General features: G+C 37.7%; 1 protein-coding gene across 5 annotated transcripts in view; it reads right to left on the bottom strand.

Annotated features, from left to right (window-relative positions):
- MDN1 (midasin AAA ATPase 1) overlaps positions 1-16864 on the bottom strand; it is a 103113-nt gene that overhangs the window by 41600 nt on the left and 44649 nt on the right. For all 5 annotated transcript variants that reach the window (XM_080614700.1, XM_080614701.1, XM_080614702.1 and 2 more), the window contains 20 exons: positions 15582-15790; positions 14923-15045; positions 13696-13893; positions 13497-13604; positions 12160-12348; positions 10955-11044; positions 10582-10842; positions 10166-10436; positions 9418-9577; positions 9025-9141; positions 7971-8179; positions 7262-7407; positions 6559-6761; positions 5334-5554; positions 4214-4327; positions 3265-3397; positions 2497-2606; positions 1669-1802; positions 1057-1217; positions 597-717 (listed from right to left, as the gene is read on the bottom strand). In XM_080614700.1, the coding sequence (XP_080470826.1) occupies positions 597-717; positions 1057-1217; positions 1669-1802; positions 2497-2606; positions 3265-3397; positions 4214-4327; positions 5334-5554; positions 6559-6761; positions 7262-7407; positions 7971-8179; positions 9025-9141; positions 9418-9577; positions 10166-10436; positions 10582-10842; positions 10955-11044; positions 12160-12348; positions 13497-13604; positions 13696-13893; positions 14923-15045; positions 15582-15790 (3278 nt within the window). The remainder of the gene's footprint in view (positions 1-596; positions 718-1056; positions 1218-1668; positions 1803-2496; positions 2607-3264; positions 3398-4213; positions 4328-5333; positions 5555-6558; positions 6762-7261; positions 7408-7970; positions 8180-9024; positions 9142-9417; positions 9578-10165; positions 10437-10581; positions 10843-10954; positions 11045-12159; positions 12349-13496; positions 13605-13695; positions 13894-14922; positions 15046-15581; positions 15791-16864) is intronic.

Genomic DNA, 16864 nt, shown 5'->3' with positions numbered 1-16864 from the left:
AATCACCAACATGAGCCACCTACATGACTAGTTATGCCCTGCTTTTAAAAAGGGATTTATATTGTTCAAAAAAATTTACTGTGAGACTTTTTTTAAACTGAATGACACCAGTTGCTGAAATAAGAAAAACTCCACTGCTGTCAAAGTTAAGAGGCCTTGTCTTGGTAAGTCATGAAGCAGTCCCTCCTATCCTGTATAAAAGGAAGTACATGGCCTAGTCTACATACACATATATTCATTCACTAAATAAGCAAGTGGCATACTGACATTCACAAGTCTCCAGATCAGAGCAAGGAGTAATATTTTCTTGCTTGGGCATCACCCTATATTAAATGACTGCTGTCTATGTGAAACACAATTAATAGCAGAAGTACTATCTGGATAACTGATAAATTCCACAGACAAAAAAAAAAAAAAAAAAAAGAAAGTACATTAACATATACTGAAACTGTTTTTTTAATCAATCTAACGAGTCCAAAAGGAATGCATTTTTGCTGGCCTGGAAAGCAAGTGCTGTAAATTTTCATGGTCATTTCAAAACGTATTTGGATATTACTGTAAATACAAGGGTTTTTTTGTAAACAGAGTACTGATACCTTAAATGGAAGAGGTCTTCCTAGAGACTTCTGTAATATCTTCATATTGGCAGAAATTCCAGTAGGATTGGCCAAGCAGCTCTGAATGTGCTGAGAAACAGATTGAATTTCCCTGGAAACCCTTGTAGACAAAAAAAAAAAAATTAGGGGGTGTGAGGAGAAAAAAGTCCACTCAGTTAGCCCAGAAGTTTGAGAAACAAGGCAAAAGGATGCACAAGAAAAGTCCCTTCTCTTATCCATCCCCTGAAGGATAAGAATTCTAGATGATCATTTGGGCAAGCCCAGTGCTAAGAAACTTGAATTTTAAAAATGAACAGCTATTTAACACATTGTACTTGGCACACAATTTGGATGCTAATGCCAAACAACGCTAATTATCTATAATATTAAAGAAAATGTATAGAGCTCTATAAATAATTTATACAACTATTAAACAGAAACACAAATCAATGCTACTCACTTATGCTCATCTGATCCAATAAGCATCTGAGGAATTCTGTCAATTAGATGCTTCATAACCCAGTGCCAGTGTAGAGACAGAAGTGACAACCCTGATGAATCCACTGTTAGAGTGTCAGAGACTGTCCAGAACCTGTCACGCCACAGCAGGCAGTATAATATCTAAAAAGAAGCCAAAAAGGTGACAGTTTTCTCAATGCTGCATGTTACAGAATACTATGTACTTCAAGCAAGAGAAAAGCAAAACCACCAACACCTGCATTAAATTCAGACTCACACAAGGCTTTGTGTTTAGTGGTACACAACCAGTTCTTAGATGTATGTTCTCTAAAAATACCACATGGCTTTACTGGCCATGCAATCCCTGCACCAAGTCTACAATGTCATTGTCAGATCTCTTTATGGCTCAGAATCTGCATTCCGCACAGAAGTAAGAAGACGGAGCACAAATATAGCTACTGAAACAAACATGAATATTTGTGTGGTGTCAGGCATATTCTGAATGCCAACAGAAGCACTCTTGTTTTACTTCATGGCTCCTGAAACTAAAGTGTTCTGCATGCAATCTCATTTCACTTAACTTCGATAAATGTAATACAAAAAGTCTACTCACATCGTGCATGTCATCATCATTTAAGGCCACTTGGGTAGACTTCACCCAGTGAAATACAAAGGCATCCCAAAGTTCAAAGAAAGCAGCAAGGTTGACCACGATTGCATGAGGAAGACAGGTGTAACTTCCTGGATCTGCGGTTTGGGGAAGAGGGAAAGAAAGGGAGAGACACTTAAGTATTCCAGCCACATCACATAACATAACGGTCAATTTCTGATCACTAACTTCTTGCTATGGTTGGGGAAAAAAAGCCTGAAAAGATCTAAGAATTGAAGCAATAAAAGTAGACCTTCACTATTTGCGCAATTCTATTACCTCTATATATTTAATGTATTAAAAAAAAAAAACAAAAACAAAAACAAAACATGAGGGAAGCACTGATCAATTGCTTTGATACAACACTTTAACTCCATCACTAATTTTTTCCCCTTTGTTTCAGGAGAAAAACATCCTACTTACATAAAACATTAGAAAGAGGATTAGAACAAAAGCACAACTGAAGAACTTGGCTATTCTTACTAGACAAAGACAAAATGCTATTCAAATTTCTCTCCACCATCATCTTAAAGTTTAGATAATTAAGAGAGAAATTACATTCACTCATTACCTAGAAAAGGCTGGACATAAATCCTGTAGCATAAGGTATATCAAATTTGAGAATAATGTATTACATATCATATTAATCCTCATCTGGCTGCTGTACATTTACACTATCTTTCTTCACACGTTCAGGACACACCATATTTAAAGTACACATTTCATAACGTGCAAATTAACCAGATTTCAAATTGAGCATGGGACCTAAAGGAACAGTGGAAATCAACCCACCTTTGCGGAAATCTAGAGACATTCTTAAAACACTGTTTCTTGGCTTCTTGCTGGTAATCAAATTCTTCTCAATGTAGCTTCTTTTTTCTCGGTCAAGAAATAATACTGCCCTGAATTAAAAATAAAGTTGTTAGCAATTCAGTACCATTGTAAAGCCTCTGCCTTACAAGAATGGTGAACTACAAAGTGACATTTTATATTTCGCTGTATTATGAAACAAGAATCAAGTGCAGCATAACTAATTGCTTAATATGGTTTCTGCAGAAGCAAGCTTCACAAAGAGCAGATTCCTGACTTCAGCAATCATCAGGAAGGAAATAGTAGTGAGCTACTAAACAGATGCAACACCACCACCTGTAGGATATGTGAGCAGCTGCTCCATTATATTGCAACTGCAAAATCTGTACTTTTCACTCTTATTAGCAAAAGCAGTCCAAATCCAAAAGCAGGGCAACTATTTGTGTCAGAGATTTCACACCGCTGCTTCTGCCTCTCTTATGCTTTATCCTACAGTTCTGCTTCGTCCTTGAAGTATTCCAGCCTATAATAGAATGCTGGAGCTCTGCTCCCTGTATTAAGTGACTGGGTTTAGTCTGCATCTACAGAGAACAGAAGCAAAGAATTTGAATACTTGTGCAGAACCTCTACCTGGTTATTTTAGATCACATCTATCAAAACCTAAAAACATACTTGGCAGATACCACAAGTGTTTATACAGCACTGATTACAGTCATTGGGCAATCTTCACAAGATTTTTTTGTTACCTACCGATTTGCTACAGACTTTAAAAGGATTAGGAGCTGATCTGTGTGTTCCATTTCTGTATCAAAATTCATTGAATTTCTAATGATATCCAAAAACTGCATATTCCACCTTGGATCCAGAGGCATCACATGTTCATCTGGGAAGGCAGACAAGACAAGACAGGACAACAGTTAAGGACTTTCCTTGATCCCCCTGGCTATGAATATTCAGGAAAGAAAGAAGGAAGCCTAAGAGGAAGGAAGGCAGAGACTTAAGTTCCCTCGCTCCAGATATCCAAACAGAAAAGCATTAAGTTGACTGTAAAACAGAACACAAAGTAAACCAACCAGAGGTCAGAGTACCCAAAAAAGACAGCCTAGAAACTGAAGCCCAACTCCTTTTTTCTTCACAGTCCAGGTGAGACACTAGGACCATCTGTAAAGGGTCCAGTGTTACTGTATGCAGCTGTCAATACCCAACAAGCTTGCAGAGGAAACCATAGGCCTGAGCTCCCTATAAAACAGTGAGAGAAGATTATAGGCCTCAATAGAGATTTCAGATGGACCAACACAGTAAATGCTGGGAAAAAAACAGGATGCCTACATACCCAGTCAGAAAAGCAGTAGGTACCTGCATCACTCTTAAGAACACCACTTAACTCAGCTGTAGGAATACAGCTGGGTCACATATATGCAGTCAGGATTCATAGTCATAGCACTTATACCTAATTTGCATAGGATGATGTCAAGGTTTAAGCCCAGCCAGTAACTCAGAATGAATACATCTAATTGCCATATTTGCAGTTCTAGACAGCAAGAATGGCTTTATTGTTATTTCTTTAGCAACAAAAGCAAGGTATAGTAAGAATTTAGTCTTTGGTTGGGTACACACATTTCCTATGAAAGGTTACAAAGTGTTCAAAGAGCAAATAAAGGAAGCACTGATGCTTTATATCCAATTTTTTCAGAACTACCTGTCATAGTTGGCTGTAGCAACTTGATCATGTTACTGACTCCAGATGAGAAGGGACTGGCATAGAAACTACTAAGGGCTACAGCACATGCTTCCAGCTGAATCCGCACCGGATCTGTAAGTGAAGGGAAGAGAACACAGGTGTAAAAATCAGAGCATTTAGTACAAATGAATGACTTCAACAGAGCCAGCACCAGCATCCTCAATCTTATCTGTGCATGCACTCTGGACATGTTGACTGCTCTTATTTTGTATTAGTTCTAAGAGGTCTTAAAAGCTGTCAGAATATCATGGCCAAAGAGATAAATCCACTAAAGAGTTCTAGCTAAACTAGTAATACTTCTGATAATACTGATACTTGAATGATATTAAAAATACGGTTTGTGAAAAATCCATGAGTTTATACCCTCAAATCTTCCTCTCAATACATCTATTGTTGATATTTTTTTTTGGTCCCAGTTAAAAAAAAAGGCATACTTGTCATTAAAAGTAACTTTCTAGGTATCTTCCAGTTTAGAAACACACCTGCCTGGAAAGACAGCAAGATCAAGGGGGAGCAATCCTATTCATCTAGGGACAACAGAGTCTGAGATTTCACACCATACAAGGAAGTGTGTGAATTCCTGAAGTTGTGTTGCCTGAACATTCAGAATAGCATCTCAGCTGCTATTCTGAATGTTTAGGCAACACAAGTCCAGCAAGTCTCAGTTCTGCAGTTTCCTGGCTTTTTAACCGCTTGTATTTTAACACTATATAAACAGAAGGTGTTCTACTGTTTTTACTGTCACTATCAAAAAGAAAAAAAGTTAGTGAAGAGAAAGGCATATTTGCTTACATAGACCAAGAGGTATCTAAAAAGCACTGTAATTCAGAAGCAGAATAAGTTAAATACATGCTTGAATAGTAAAAGGCAACATTTAGCCCAAAGTCTCCTGTTGTCCCTAATACGTATAACTTCTTGCCTCTCCCTGGAACCTCAATGCCCTTGATTTAGTGTGGATAGTTGAGAACTTCTATGTCAGACCATTTTAATGGTCTGAATGTTTTCACAGAAGACTTATGAGTGTGAAAACATAATGAATCAGCCCTTAGGCAAAAGAGAAAGTTAAATGATTACATACCAAGCACCTGTGGCAAACTTTTGGCTAAGGAGTTAAGCCATTTCACTCTCAATGACCAATCTTGATTGGTTGCCTTTTCTATGAACAGTTTCACTGAAGCCTGGAGAACTTCCATTTTATCCATCCAGTTTGCATCTATCTCAACAGCACTGAATTTGAGACTCTCGGGATTAGTGGACTGCAAAATTTTTTGGAGATCTTGCAGAGTCAGTGGTAATGTCCTGAAACACAAAGAAGTGAAGTCCAGCAATCCAAGGCTCAAACTGCCAGCTCCAAAATAGCATCTCCTCTTTATTTAGCTATAGTTTGCAACCTCAAATCACTTGTGGGTGTCTACTATTAGAAGCTCACTATTGTCAAAAAATCATGCAGTAACAGAAGTGAATATGCACAGCATTTCACTGAGAAATTATATTTGATTTGTGCACCGGGATGATAAGCAAAGGTAAATTTAAAAAAAGAGATAGGAGAGGGAGAGATGTTGATAAAAAGAAGCCAGCAAAAAGGCACAGCACATTGCTATGGTTAACATTATATCTTAGTACTAACTTACACAGCTTGATCTTTCACTAGAAGCAAACCGCAGTACCTGCCCACAATAGGTCATTAAGCAAAGCAGGAAGGCAGGAAGATTTTGCGCCAATGTCGTGAAATTAACAGTTACATTGCAAAAGAAATCATTAAAAGAGTTTTTGCATATGGCCCCTGCACATGAGATTTCTTTCAGGCAGCTCTGTTTGAAGGAGGAAATTTGGGGTTTTTTCACCTAAAGCTACCAGATTTAAAATAACTGATTAATAATTGTTTAAATGAAAGAAAGAAGTACAGAGGATCATTGTGTATCTAAAAACCAATTAAGTACTATTTTTTTTTTAAAGCTGAGAAAGAAATCGGAGGAAGATATATTTGGGGCTCTTATTACCTTTTTTACCAGTGTTTGCCTTCCATTTTTTGCTAAATGCCTAGTCCTAACGCAAAATGGGTCAAACGTACTTATTGAATATTGAATAGAGCATTTTGGTCTGAAGAATAAAACAGTAAATAAATGTGTATTTGTAGCAGTTGCATGGAAATCTAATAGGAGACTCAGTTACAGTGTGATGACCCCAGCCTCTACCCCCACAATTTGCTCAAGATAAACTTTCACAGGGAACAATGACATGCCACCAGTGGTTCACAAATATCTTATTTCTTATTAATTAGACAAAAAATGTTCCTTGCCTACCTGCAGTTTTTAAGGTTTAGTCTATTCAAACAATACATTAGGACCTGAGCATCACTCTGGACGGTCGAAAGAAGAGAGTCTTCAGCTGCAAACAGACCTGTAGGTAGGCAGTTTGGCCACAGTCCCATTGCTAGCAAGGAGTCACCCCAAGTTTCATGTGAAGACAGAGATGAAGCATGCTTTGTAACTAATTCTAACACAGCCTATAATACACAACCAAAAAGCAGTTTAGAATCATATTCAAGCAAGTATTCAAGCACAATAGCACAGAGAATGCTTTCATTACATGTATTTATTGTTAAATCATTATAAACCTAATGTTCCACAAACACTATATAACCTACATGATAAACGTACTAAAACATTCCAACCATCAGTGAAATATCAAACTGTACAGTTTAAAATGGGTAGTGAATACGGTTATCTCCAGATGACAGTGTGCACAGTGTTTCAAGCCATAGATTCATTAGTATTAATATCCCAAAGACTCAGCTGAAGCTGTTAAAAAGCCAAGTAAGCCTCAGAGTTCAGCTGGATGTTCTCTGGTGCCCTTATGCTGCAAAAGAGTTAGCCACTATCTGCAAAATGACTGACAAGCCCCTTGCTCAGGCATTTCAGAGTATCTCAAACATTAGCCTCACAAAATGGTATTTTTCACGTGTTTAGATGATACAGGAAAAGCTTTCAAATACAGGAATTTTACCTGTTGGTTAATCTGCAGTTGTTGTGAGCGGCCATAAACTTCCCAACATGCTCTGTAAAAAGACTTTGCTAATCCAAGGCCTCTTTGTATCTGCTGCACAATCAAAACAGCAGCCTGAAGCAAAGGTGACAAAGACAACACAGAACCTGAAAGATACACAGCATTTAATGTGATGAATGTTTAGTAATTGTCAGCCCTTTAATCCAAACACAAACACCACTTTAGACCCTGAGGAAAATCCAAACCAAATGAATCTTCCTGTGTCCTGAAATTTTAATGGGTTCTTCCCAAGATTAGCAAGAAAATCTGACGAGACTGTAAATAACAGGTGACTAGCTCAAAATAAGACATCAAGCAGCTGAGATGAATGAAAACTCAGTGTCATCTTGCTCCAAAGAACCACTTGAAAAGGCTTTGTGCAAACCCTTTATTTTGCTGATTTTCACTAAGAATTATCTTGCCTTCTCTATAGCAATTGGGCCAGTGTCCACCGTCTCTGAACAAAGCACTCCAGTTACCATCTTTCTACGATTTGGGCCAACTTCCTGAGAATACAAAAACCCAACCAAAAACTACCTGATTATACTTATATGCCTTTACTTATATCAGGACATTACACAATAAAATAACCAAGCTTTAACACTAAAAAGGTAATTCAAATATACGTAATGAGCTAGTTGTTAACAAATGCTGAACAGACTTCTTTTACCTGCTATTGCTGCCTTGGTTTCTGAATGCACAGCAATAAGTGCATCACAGATGCTATCTCCCACTAAACCCAAACTATGCAGGAGTAACTTCAAATCCAGATTGTCCAATACATTTCCATCATTCTCCCCAGGAATGTATATTTCAATTCCACGATTCCGCATGGCTCTGGATATTTCCCCATGAACAGGATCCATTGAAAGAAAAAGCCTGTTGGATATTAGAATAGTTCAGTTGGAAGTGACTTATAACAATCATCTAGTCCAACTGCCTTACATTCGTAAGGTGTAACTTAAGAGCTTTAAACTACCACTCGGGAAACCACCAAATCTGCTCTTCCATAAAGTAAATTCATCTTCATAAATATGGGAATACCGATATCTATAAACCCAGAGACATCTAAGGAATTTGAATAAGAAAACTGTATGAATAATTATACTTTGAAATCAGCCACTGATACATTGCATTATTTTAACTCAGTTTTATATGAGCTATGTCTCTTTTATCATTCCCTACTTACAAAAAAAAAAAAAAAAGTTACACTATGCCTCTGAGCTATAGACTTCTAAAAGTCTTAGCAAGAGCTTCACATAAATCTGTGCTATTTAAAAAACAAAGTATCCAACACCCAAGTAAGTTAATACTAACAGTAGATATCTCTTAAAAGCAATTAAAAAACACTTCTGAGATACAGTGAAGTGAAAACAGGTTTCTGAAAAGTCCAAGATCTTGTTTCCAATTCTATTACAGTGAGACAGGGAAGTGCTGAAATCCTAACTTAGAAATGGAGAGTCAAAGCAGAGGTATACTGCTATGAATTTTTCAGTGCAATAGTCTGTGTAGCAACAGGGATATAAAGCCAAGCCTCCTAAGCTCTCTATCGTATGCTCATTACAGTGCAGTTTTCTTTCTTGCCAGACAGACAGTGTCACTACAGTACATGGCAAACTGAACAGAATTCAAAATACCAAAAGACTGGCTCACTGCAGATATTGTTTTTCTAAACCTGCTATTTGGTATCGGGGGCGGGGGAAAAAGGCAGAAATGCAAAGTACCTGAAATTTGGATGAGGAGCTATTGTAGGAATTGTGCCATCTATCACACCTCTTTCACTCATGGTAAGAACACCTGCTGGTTCCAGTAAAGCATTCAAGCGGTCCAGCACAGAAGGGCTATGTTCAAAAGAAATTTATATGGTTATAAAAAGGTAACAATTTGATCCCTTTCTGATTTGAAATCAAAATGGTACCAGTCTTAAGCTAAACAGCTTATTATGTCATAAGGTAACGGGAAAACTATCAACTGCTAAGCTGTTCAAGAAGGAAGACACATCCAGAAAATGTAACTTACTGCTCCCATTCATTGTTATCATAGGCAAATATTCAGTAAAGTCAATTAGCGAGGGTCAAGGAATTTACCCAGTGAAACAAGGCCACAAAGTCTCTTACTTGCAGAAGTTAACATTGTCCATTAGCAGCCAGTCTCCAGATTGCAGGGCCTGAACCAGCATCCCATCCACCCACTCAAATGTGCCATGGCTGTTACAGCCAGCAGTCTGGGCCTGCTGCAGCTTGAAACGCCGGAACTCTTCTACCAGGTGAGCAAACTCTGAAAGAAAGTATGTTTTACATCAATATTATTGGGGTGGCTTCCTGCTCCGGTCAAGAGATACCTGTTTCCTGCTTTTTAGGGGAACAAAACAGCAGAGGCTCCAACTCTTCAAGTGGCCTCCCACATTCACGAGGACAGAGCAAATTTGCATGCACAAAGAAATATAAACTAGACTGACACTTTTCTCCATCTTTTCTCCCTCATTAGGTGAAGTTTGATGGATATTAATGCCACATAGAAAAGCAACCCATGTGTTATTCTGCTAGCTGATCAATGCATCGGAGAACAAATGCATTAATAGAGTATCCAAATTCCCTTAGGAATACAAGGTAAAAGCTGTAGTGCATCATGTGTCAGAATTTCTACAAGTGTAACTCCACAAAAAATAAATCTGAAGAACTACCACCAATGTAACTTTTTCAGAAGCTAAGCTGTAGTGAAAGCACGAAGTAGTACGAAACACCTAACAAAAACCTACAACCTCCCCCCATAAGTTTTCTCAAGATTTCACTGCAGATTTATGTATTTCTCTTATTTTCTTCAGAGGAACATATAGACTTACTTCAAATCTCCCACCACACATACCTGCTTTTGAGTAAGAATTTATTTTGTTGTTTAGTCGCTGGGTAAGTACAAGTATTCCCTCCAGTTTGCTCACTAATTCGGCTGTGACACTTCTACCTCCTTCACCCAGAGATTTGGGTTTGTAATTCAGGATGAAACTGCTCCAAGCACGCAACACAAGTTCAGCATCATCTGCACAAATTTCTGTCAGGAGAAGACTGTCCCTTACTAGTGTGTTCACAGTATTCTCCACTTTTTCCAGCAGGCGCTGCCACGGCCTATTGATATCAACCTGCAAACATGCCATTATGGAGTTAGTTCGTCCAGAAGACTGGTGCCTAAGGCTTCATTTAGTGTTTAAACACTACAATCACAGTGGACTGGCCACTGTTACATAGGAAGGAGAAATACTGCCATACTACCAAAACATTATTCACCTGTTCAAATCCACCCAGGAGTTCAGTTGTGTCCATCGCGCTGTTCATTGCCATGATTTTTAGTCGATGGCCTGTCAGATGGGCCAGCAGCTCAACAAGACTGGTTTTGCCGACAGCTGCTGGGCCCACCAGGATTACCATCCAGCTCATGTGCACACATTTCATTATGAACTCAAGGGACTGCAGTGAATGATGCAGAAGTGAGAGATTTCTGCCAGGATGAGGAATATAGTTGCCACGAGAAAGAACTGAATAACCGATCTGGAAGTGATGAGAGACACATGGGTGAGTACTCAAAGAGGCAAACAGGAGCTCAGCTGTATGAGTCACCACCTTCTCTCTCCATTCACAAAACCTCTTGTCAACAGCTTACCTGAACATTATATGGAGTGATGTGAAACTCTCTGGTTCCTGTATACACATCAGCCTCCTGGCCAAAAATATCTCTGAATGTAGATATAACCTAAACCAGTTGAAAGCAAAAAAAATAAAGACTTATCAGCCTTAAGTTCTCCACTGTTCTAAAAGATTTACTTCTAAAGTAGTCTTCCCTCTCAGCCCCACAGCCATGTGATAGTAACTAAGAGTTTAATTACAAGTGCCATTTCATTCAAACTGCAGTAAGCAATTTAAGTGAGTGTGAGCTGTTCACAGCAACTCCTTCATTAACCATGCTTTCCCTTGACTTGAAATACTGTAAGTAATGTTTCTCTTTAACAAAATACTGGTAAAGAAGTCACTCCATAAATCACCTCTTTGATAACACATAAAACTATAATAATATTACAGGAAGGGGAAAGTAAACCCATGAGAAAAACATCCAGTCACACAATCAGTACATTCAGTCTTACTGACTTTTAATTTAATACCATTTTAAATGTTGTGAAATTAAACAAAAACCAAGGATTTCTAGGCAAGAGAGGGATAAGTGGAGGCAAAGGTAAAATAACAACTGTAGTGAGTGTGTTTCATTAGAGGAACTGTAAGCAGTGAATTTAACAGAATGAGGGGAGCAATTTGACACGCAGATGAAAGAAGTGACAGATAAAGAAAAGTCAATAAAAGAAACCCAAGACAGAACAATTTAAAAAAGCTGGCAGGGAAGAGCAGAATTACAGGCCATTATTTTTATGTCCTGTGCTGACACAAATATTTTCTAACCATAACTTTAAGAATCTTTCAATATCTCAGTGCTCTCTTTTCTGCTCCATGTCTTGTCTTTCCTCACACATAGGCATGCAACCTACGTCACTCCTATGAGAACATTATTATTTAAAACAGAATCATACAAGAATATGTTGTGTTTTGCTCTAAGTCCTTCGTTATACTTGCCTTCATTTACACCAGCTTTCTGCTTTTCTACTAGGAGATAATTAACTGATATTAAACTGATACATTAAATTCAAGGGGAGCAAGAACATGTGTTAAACTTCAAAACTCCAAGCAAACCTATTCTTCTTTCGTAAGAGGTAAGTAACATCTGTGAGTGAATTGCAAGGCATCTTCAAATTTTCACTTAGATTTCTAGAAATACTTCCTGACAATCCAAAGAGCAAGGAAGAAAAATACGTGTCTCACCTTTTCTTTGTCTTCCCTGGTTCTCATTCTTTCGCCGTACACCAAAAAAACATGCTGGCCTGGATTGTAACACCCTGGTGACTGGTCAACAAGCATAAGCTGGCACCAGCGGAAAAGATCACGTAAGTTGAACTCCCAGGGTCCTCCTTTCTGTCCCCACTTTTTTTCAACCATTACTTCTTTGTCAATCTAGAAGAAGTAGCAATTGAAGACAAAAAAAATCTTTTATTCCACACATGCTGGTCTTCAAACGTTTTTTATATAATTCAACTGAACTTCTGTCTTTGGCACTGCTTACAAGACAGAGGACAACAGAAAAAGCAAGCTGACTCACTTTTCTGAACATGTCAGGAACTAAAGCTTGGTTTTGTTTGCCTCTCCTCTCCTAATTCTCCAGCACTCAGCTCAATTTTAATTTCTAGCCTTGCACTCTATACCTGAGTATTCAGTAAGATGTTGCCACAAAAGATTTTACGTCAGGCCACAGAATACTATTTTCTCTTACAACTACTCCACTTTTGTTCTTGTTTCATGACATTAAGATTAAACACAATTTCTGAAGAATAAGCATAAATAAAATAACATGACTTGTAGTCCGCACTTTGTGCAAAATGGCAGCATCTAAGCCACAAAATAACTGTAAGTTGATGCCCTGCAATTAATGCTAGTTGAAAACCTTCTATATTAGTAGAATTCTAGAGCACCTCTTAATCCTTTGACGAGACAAATCATATCAGGAAAGATTTTCCTTTATTTATCTTAGCGTGCCAGAAGAATGCTACATATCATTCTGCTTATGTAAATGCCAGATGCTGCTTGCACTAACAACATCCCATAATAAAGAGCAGATTAAAAACTCAGACCAGAAAGAGAAATAGACATTTCAGATTTTTGTTTGTGCTTCAAGAAAAATCCATGTGTGAAAAATCATTATTTTCTCAACTCTCTTTGCCAAGCTACTGAACTATAACTGTTTCCACCTTTTGTAGAACAAAGCCTTTTTTTTTGTGTATGTATATACATATATACAAAAGCCATTTAGATATATATAAGCTTTTTTTTTGTGTATGTGTGTGTGTGTGTATATAAGCCATTTAGATATATATATATATACATTTTGTCTTCTGTGAAATAGACTCTTCATTATCAACCAAGTATCTGATTGTAGTGGTACAAGAATTCAGGTGGGTTTTAGTGGTGTGCTTTACTTTATTCTGCATGTACTTCCATAATATGCTTCTCTAAAAATGCTTGGAAATATAATAGTAGACTTAATATTTTTAATCTTCCTGCATTCTGCCTACTTATACACAAAAGAAATTAAAGTATGCATTTACCTTGTTATTGAATGCAACCATTTTAGTAATAATACTTCTATCAATAGCAGGGAACAGCGTATTCCCAATAAACTCCATATCTTCTGCTGACAGTGGATCAACATACACCTGTAGAATAAAGAGCATGCCAACTGTTGATATAATCATAAAACTACAAGACAGGATCATGACATAGTTTAAATCAAACAAATAAGCTTACCTGTGTAAATCTATTAAGGAAGGACTTGGGCAGACCCTTTCTTCCACCTCCTTGTCTGTATGGATTCTGGCATCCAAAAATCTTAGTTGTCTTGTGCTGTACATGGAAATTCATTCCCAATTCTGGAACATAAATCTCTGCTCTGTGGTCAAAGCATGCATTTAGCCCCTCTAATACAGACTGAGAAGCTAAATTCAACTGAGGAAAGAAATAAAGATACAATATTAATGTTCCACAGAACACTTTTGCATAATCTCTAGTTTAACAGTCTGGGATACACAGAAGGTAAAATTCAACTTCTTTGCTGTTCTAGCACTGTCATATGTCATTACTTCCAGCTAGACTGTTACTACTCTGGAGCAACTAACTAACGCTTTTCCTTATGTGCACTTTCTATCTGTACTGTGTTTCTACCATCATAACAAAACAATTCTCCATTGTAAAATCTGCATGTTCAAGATGTTTCTCCTCAATGTATGTTCATACATTTGAAATATTCACAGTGTTTTGTTTGTTTTCTTGCTTTTTAACTGAAAGCAGCCTGGGTTATTTAAATATAATGGCTGTTTAAAGTTTTACCCTTCACAATAGGAAAAACAAGGTATAGAAACAGCTAAAAAAAATTTAAGATTTTGCATTCTGCAATAATTAGAATGCATGTTGTCAAGAAGGGAGCTCAGTGCAAGCATATGCTTGAAAGTACTTGCTACATGGTACAAGAACAAATTTGTGATGGCAGGATAGCTTATACTGGCAAAATGGAACTCTTCTTTACCTCAATTAAATCAGTACCCAAACAGTGTATTATTCCCAACAAAATGCCTTCTATTTCAGTGAAATTATTTCCATATAAGATCATATGTACAGAACTTCTGTTGACACTCTTCCCAAAAACTTTCAAATCTCAACCAAATCTACCCTTCATTTTCTGCAGTAATTTAGGTTGGGATTTAATCCTTGGCCTCTTGTCTAAAAGAGATCTAGCCAAAGGTGGTCTTTTACACTACCTCTATGGAGGGCCAATGGGCAGAGAGACTTAGCAGAGGCAGATTAATTTTCTCTTAAGCAGAAAAATCACTTTCAGTGTGGCACTAGATGCACATAACTAAAAGTAAGCAAAATTTATTTCAGTTCTCAACTCTTGAAGGTATTTATCCTACATGTCAAATCACCACCTTTGCTCTTCCAGAATACTCCATTTTACGTGTAACCCAAACTAGAATTTACCTCATCTAATACAATCCAATGTCCAGCCTTTAATGCTGCTAGTAGTGGTCCATCACGCCAGGCAAATTCTCCTCCCTTCCCACCTTCAACAGGCAAGTCTGTCCCAAACAAGTCGGTCACATCCTTTGGGAGTAAGGGGCAAAATTACAAAACTCAAAAAAAGCATCACAACAACCTTTTTTCATAAAAAGCCTTTGTTAACTGTACTTCACATTTTCTCCCTCCCCTTTAAATACCTACATTTTAGCTCTATTTTAAAAATTTCAGTAACTGCAAAGTGCTAAAAGCTTTTCCATTATAGGACTCCAGCACTCACCTACTATATTTAACAAAAAAAGAAAAAAATAAATTGGAACAAAAAAGCTAAAGAGCCTTAAAGCTGTTTTTAAGTAACTTCACAGAAGCCAAAAAAACCCCACAACAGACAAAGATACATGTCTTCACTTGAACAGAAAAATCTGGGAACTGGCATTTCGCTCCCAAAAGCTCACTGCTCTTTCTGGTTCTCCCTTCCCATTCAGTTTTATCTTGAGACCAAGAAGGAAAAACTGACATTTCAGACTCAGTGCTAAAGTTAAAAAGAACTACACTTTTTAAGTTGAGCAGAATCTCCCCCCTGCCATAAACATGAAGTTACAAAGATATTTGTTTTATTCTACCGTTTGCTCAGAGAGGTTGATTCGAACAAGACAGTTTCCTGAGGCTTTTGCCAGGGCGGCAACTAGACTGGTCTTGCCCACTCCTGGTGACCCCTCCAACAAAATAGGTTTGTTAAGCTGTAGGGCTCTTAACAGTCTTTGTGCATTCACTGCTGTAGTCCCAGCATTTAGAGCATAATCTGTAACGCTGTTCCTCTGGAGAACCGGGCCTAAAACAAAGGAAAGGTAAACCAGGAAACAATTAAACCACCAGGCTGGAGCTGCTGATGAAACAAGATCATTCCATCTGTTAATTGCTAATCTCCTTAGAGCAAGCAATGTCTGGATCCCCTTCTCAGAGCTCAGGCACATAAACTTTCCGTTTGACCCACAGCTGTGTCTCAGCCCATATCCACATATTTGTGCCGAATTTTGAAAAACCCATATGAATATAGAATGCATTTTGCTATGTGACACCTCCTGGTTCATGACCCAAACTAGAGATCTGTCACTGAAAAAAAACACAAATCTGTCCCTGTGCTTCAGACATGTAAATCTAGAACTCAAAACCAGCTTCTGAAAATTTGGCACTGAATGATACAATTCAGGCATGGTTTAGAACCTCATATTAATCTGTTCCACAAACTGCCAGTTCTGAGAAAGAAGACTGCTTTAACTAAAGTGTGCTTCTAGGCATATATTTTCTTTACTGTTATTATAATATACAGTGAGGAGAGAGGATGCTTGTCTGCCAAATTCCAGTCAGTATAGCTCACTGGGACATCGCTCCCCAAATTCTGTAATACAGCATTGCTCAGGTATACAAGATATTAATCACCATTTTATCTTACACATCTTGATACCCATTTAGTTTAAAAAAGATCCTTCCTTCTGTGACCTAATCAGCAGAGGGAAACTAAGCAATTTACAAAAAAGAATCACCTTGTACAATTTTATGCATAACTAACACAATCCATGAAAATCAAGATGTTCAAAGATGAATGATTAATATAGCATTAGGAACACATAGTTCCATGTACTAAAACCTAACCAGCTGAACTAAAAAGCTCATAGACATCACTGTTTAATCCCATTCCTGTATTCTGAAGGTAGCAAACAGTATTTTTGATTTGCATTAATTTGTCACATGAGGAAATGAAATGCAGGGCTAAATAATTTTGCAAAAATTATAGCAAAACTTCGAGAGGCTATAGCAAAGTAGCATTAGTTTCCACTCTGTACCCAGGACCCCTGCTTCCCATGCTTTACGCAAAGGCCAGGATAAGCTGTAGCTTTAGACGATG

The sequence above is a fragment of the Psittacula echo genome, assembly GCF_963264785.1.
Source record: "Psittacula echo genome assembly, chromosome: 4".
Classification (NCBI taxonomy): Eukaryota; Metazoa; Chordata; class Aves; order Psittaciformes; family Psittacidae; genus Psittacula; species Psittacula echo.
This window is presented reverse-complemented; position numbering and strand designations above follow the sequence as displayed.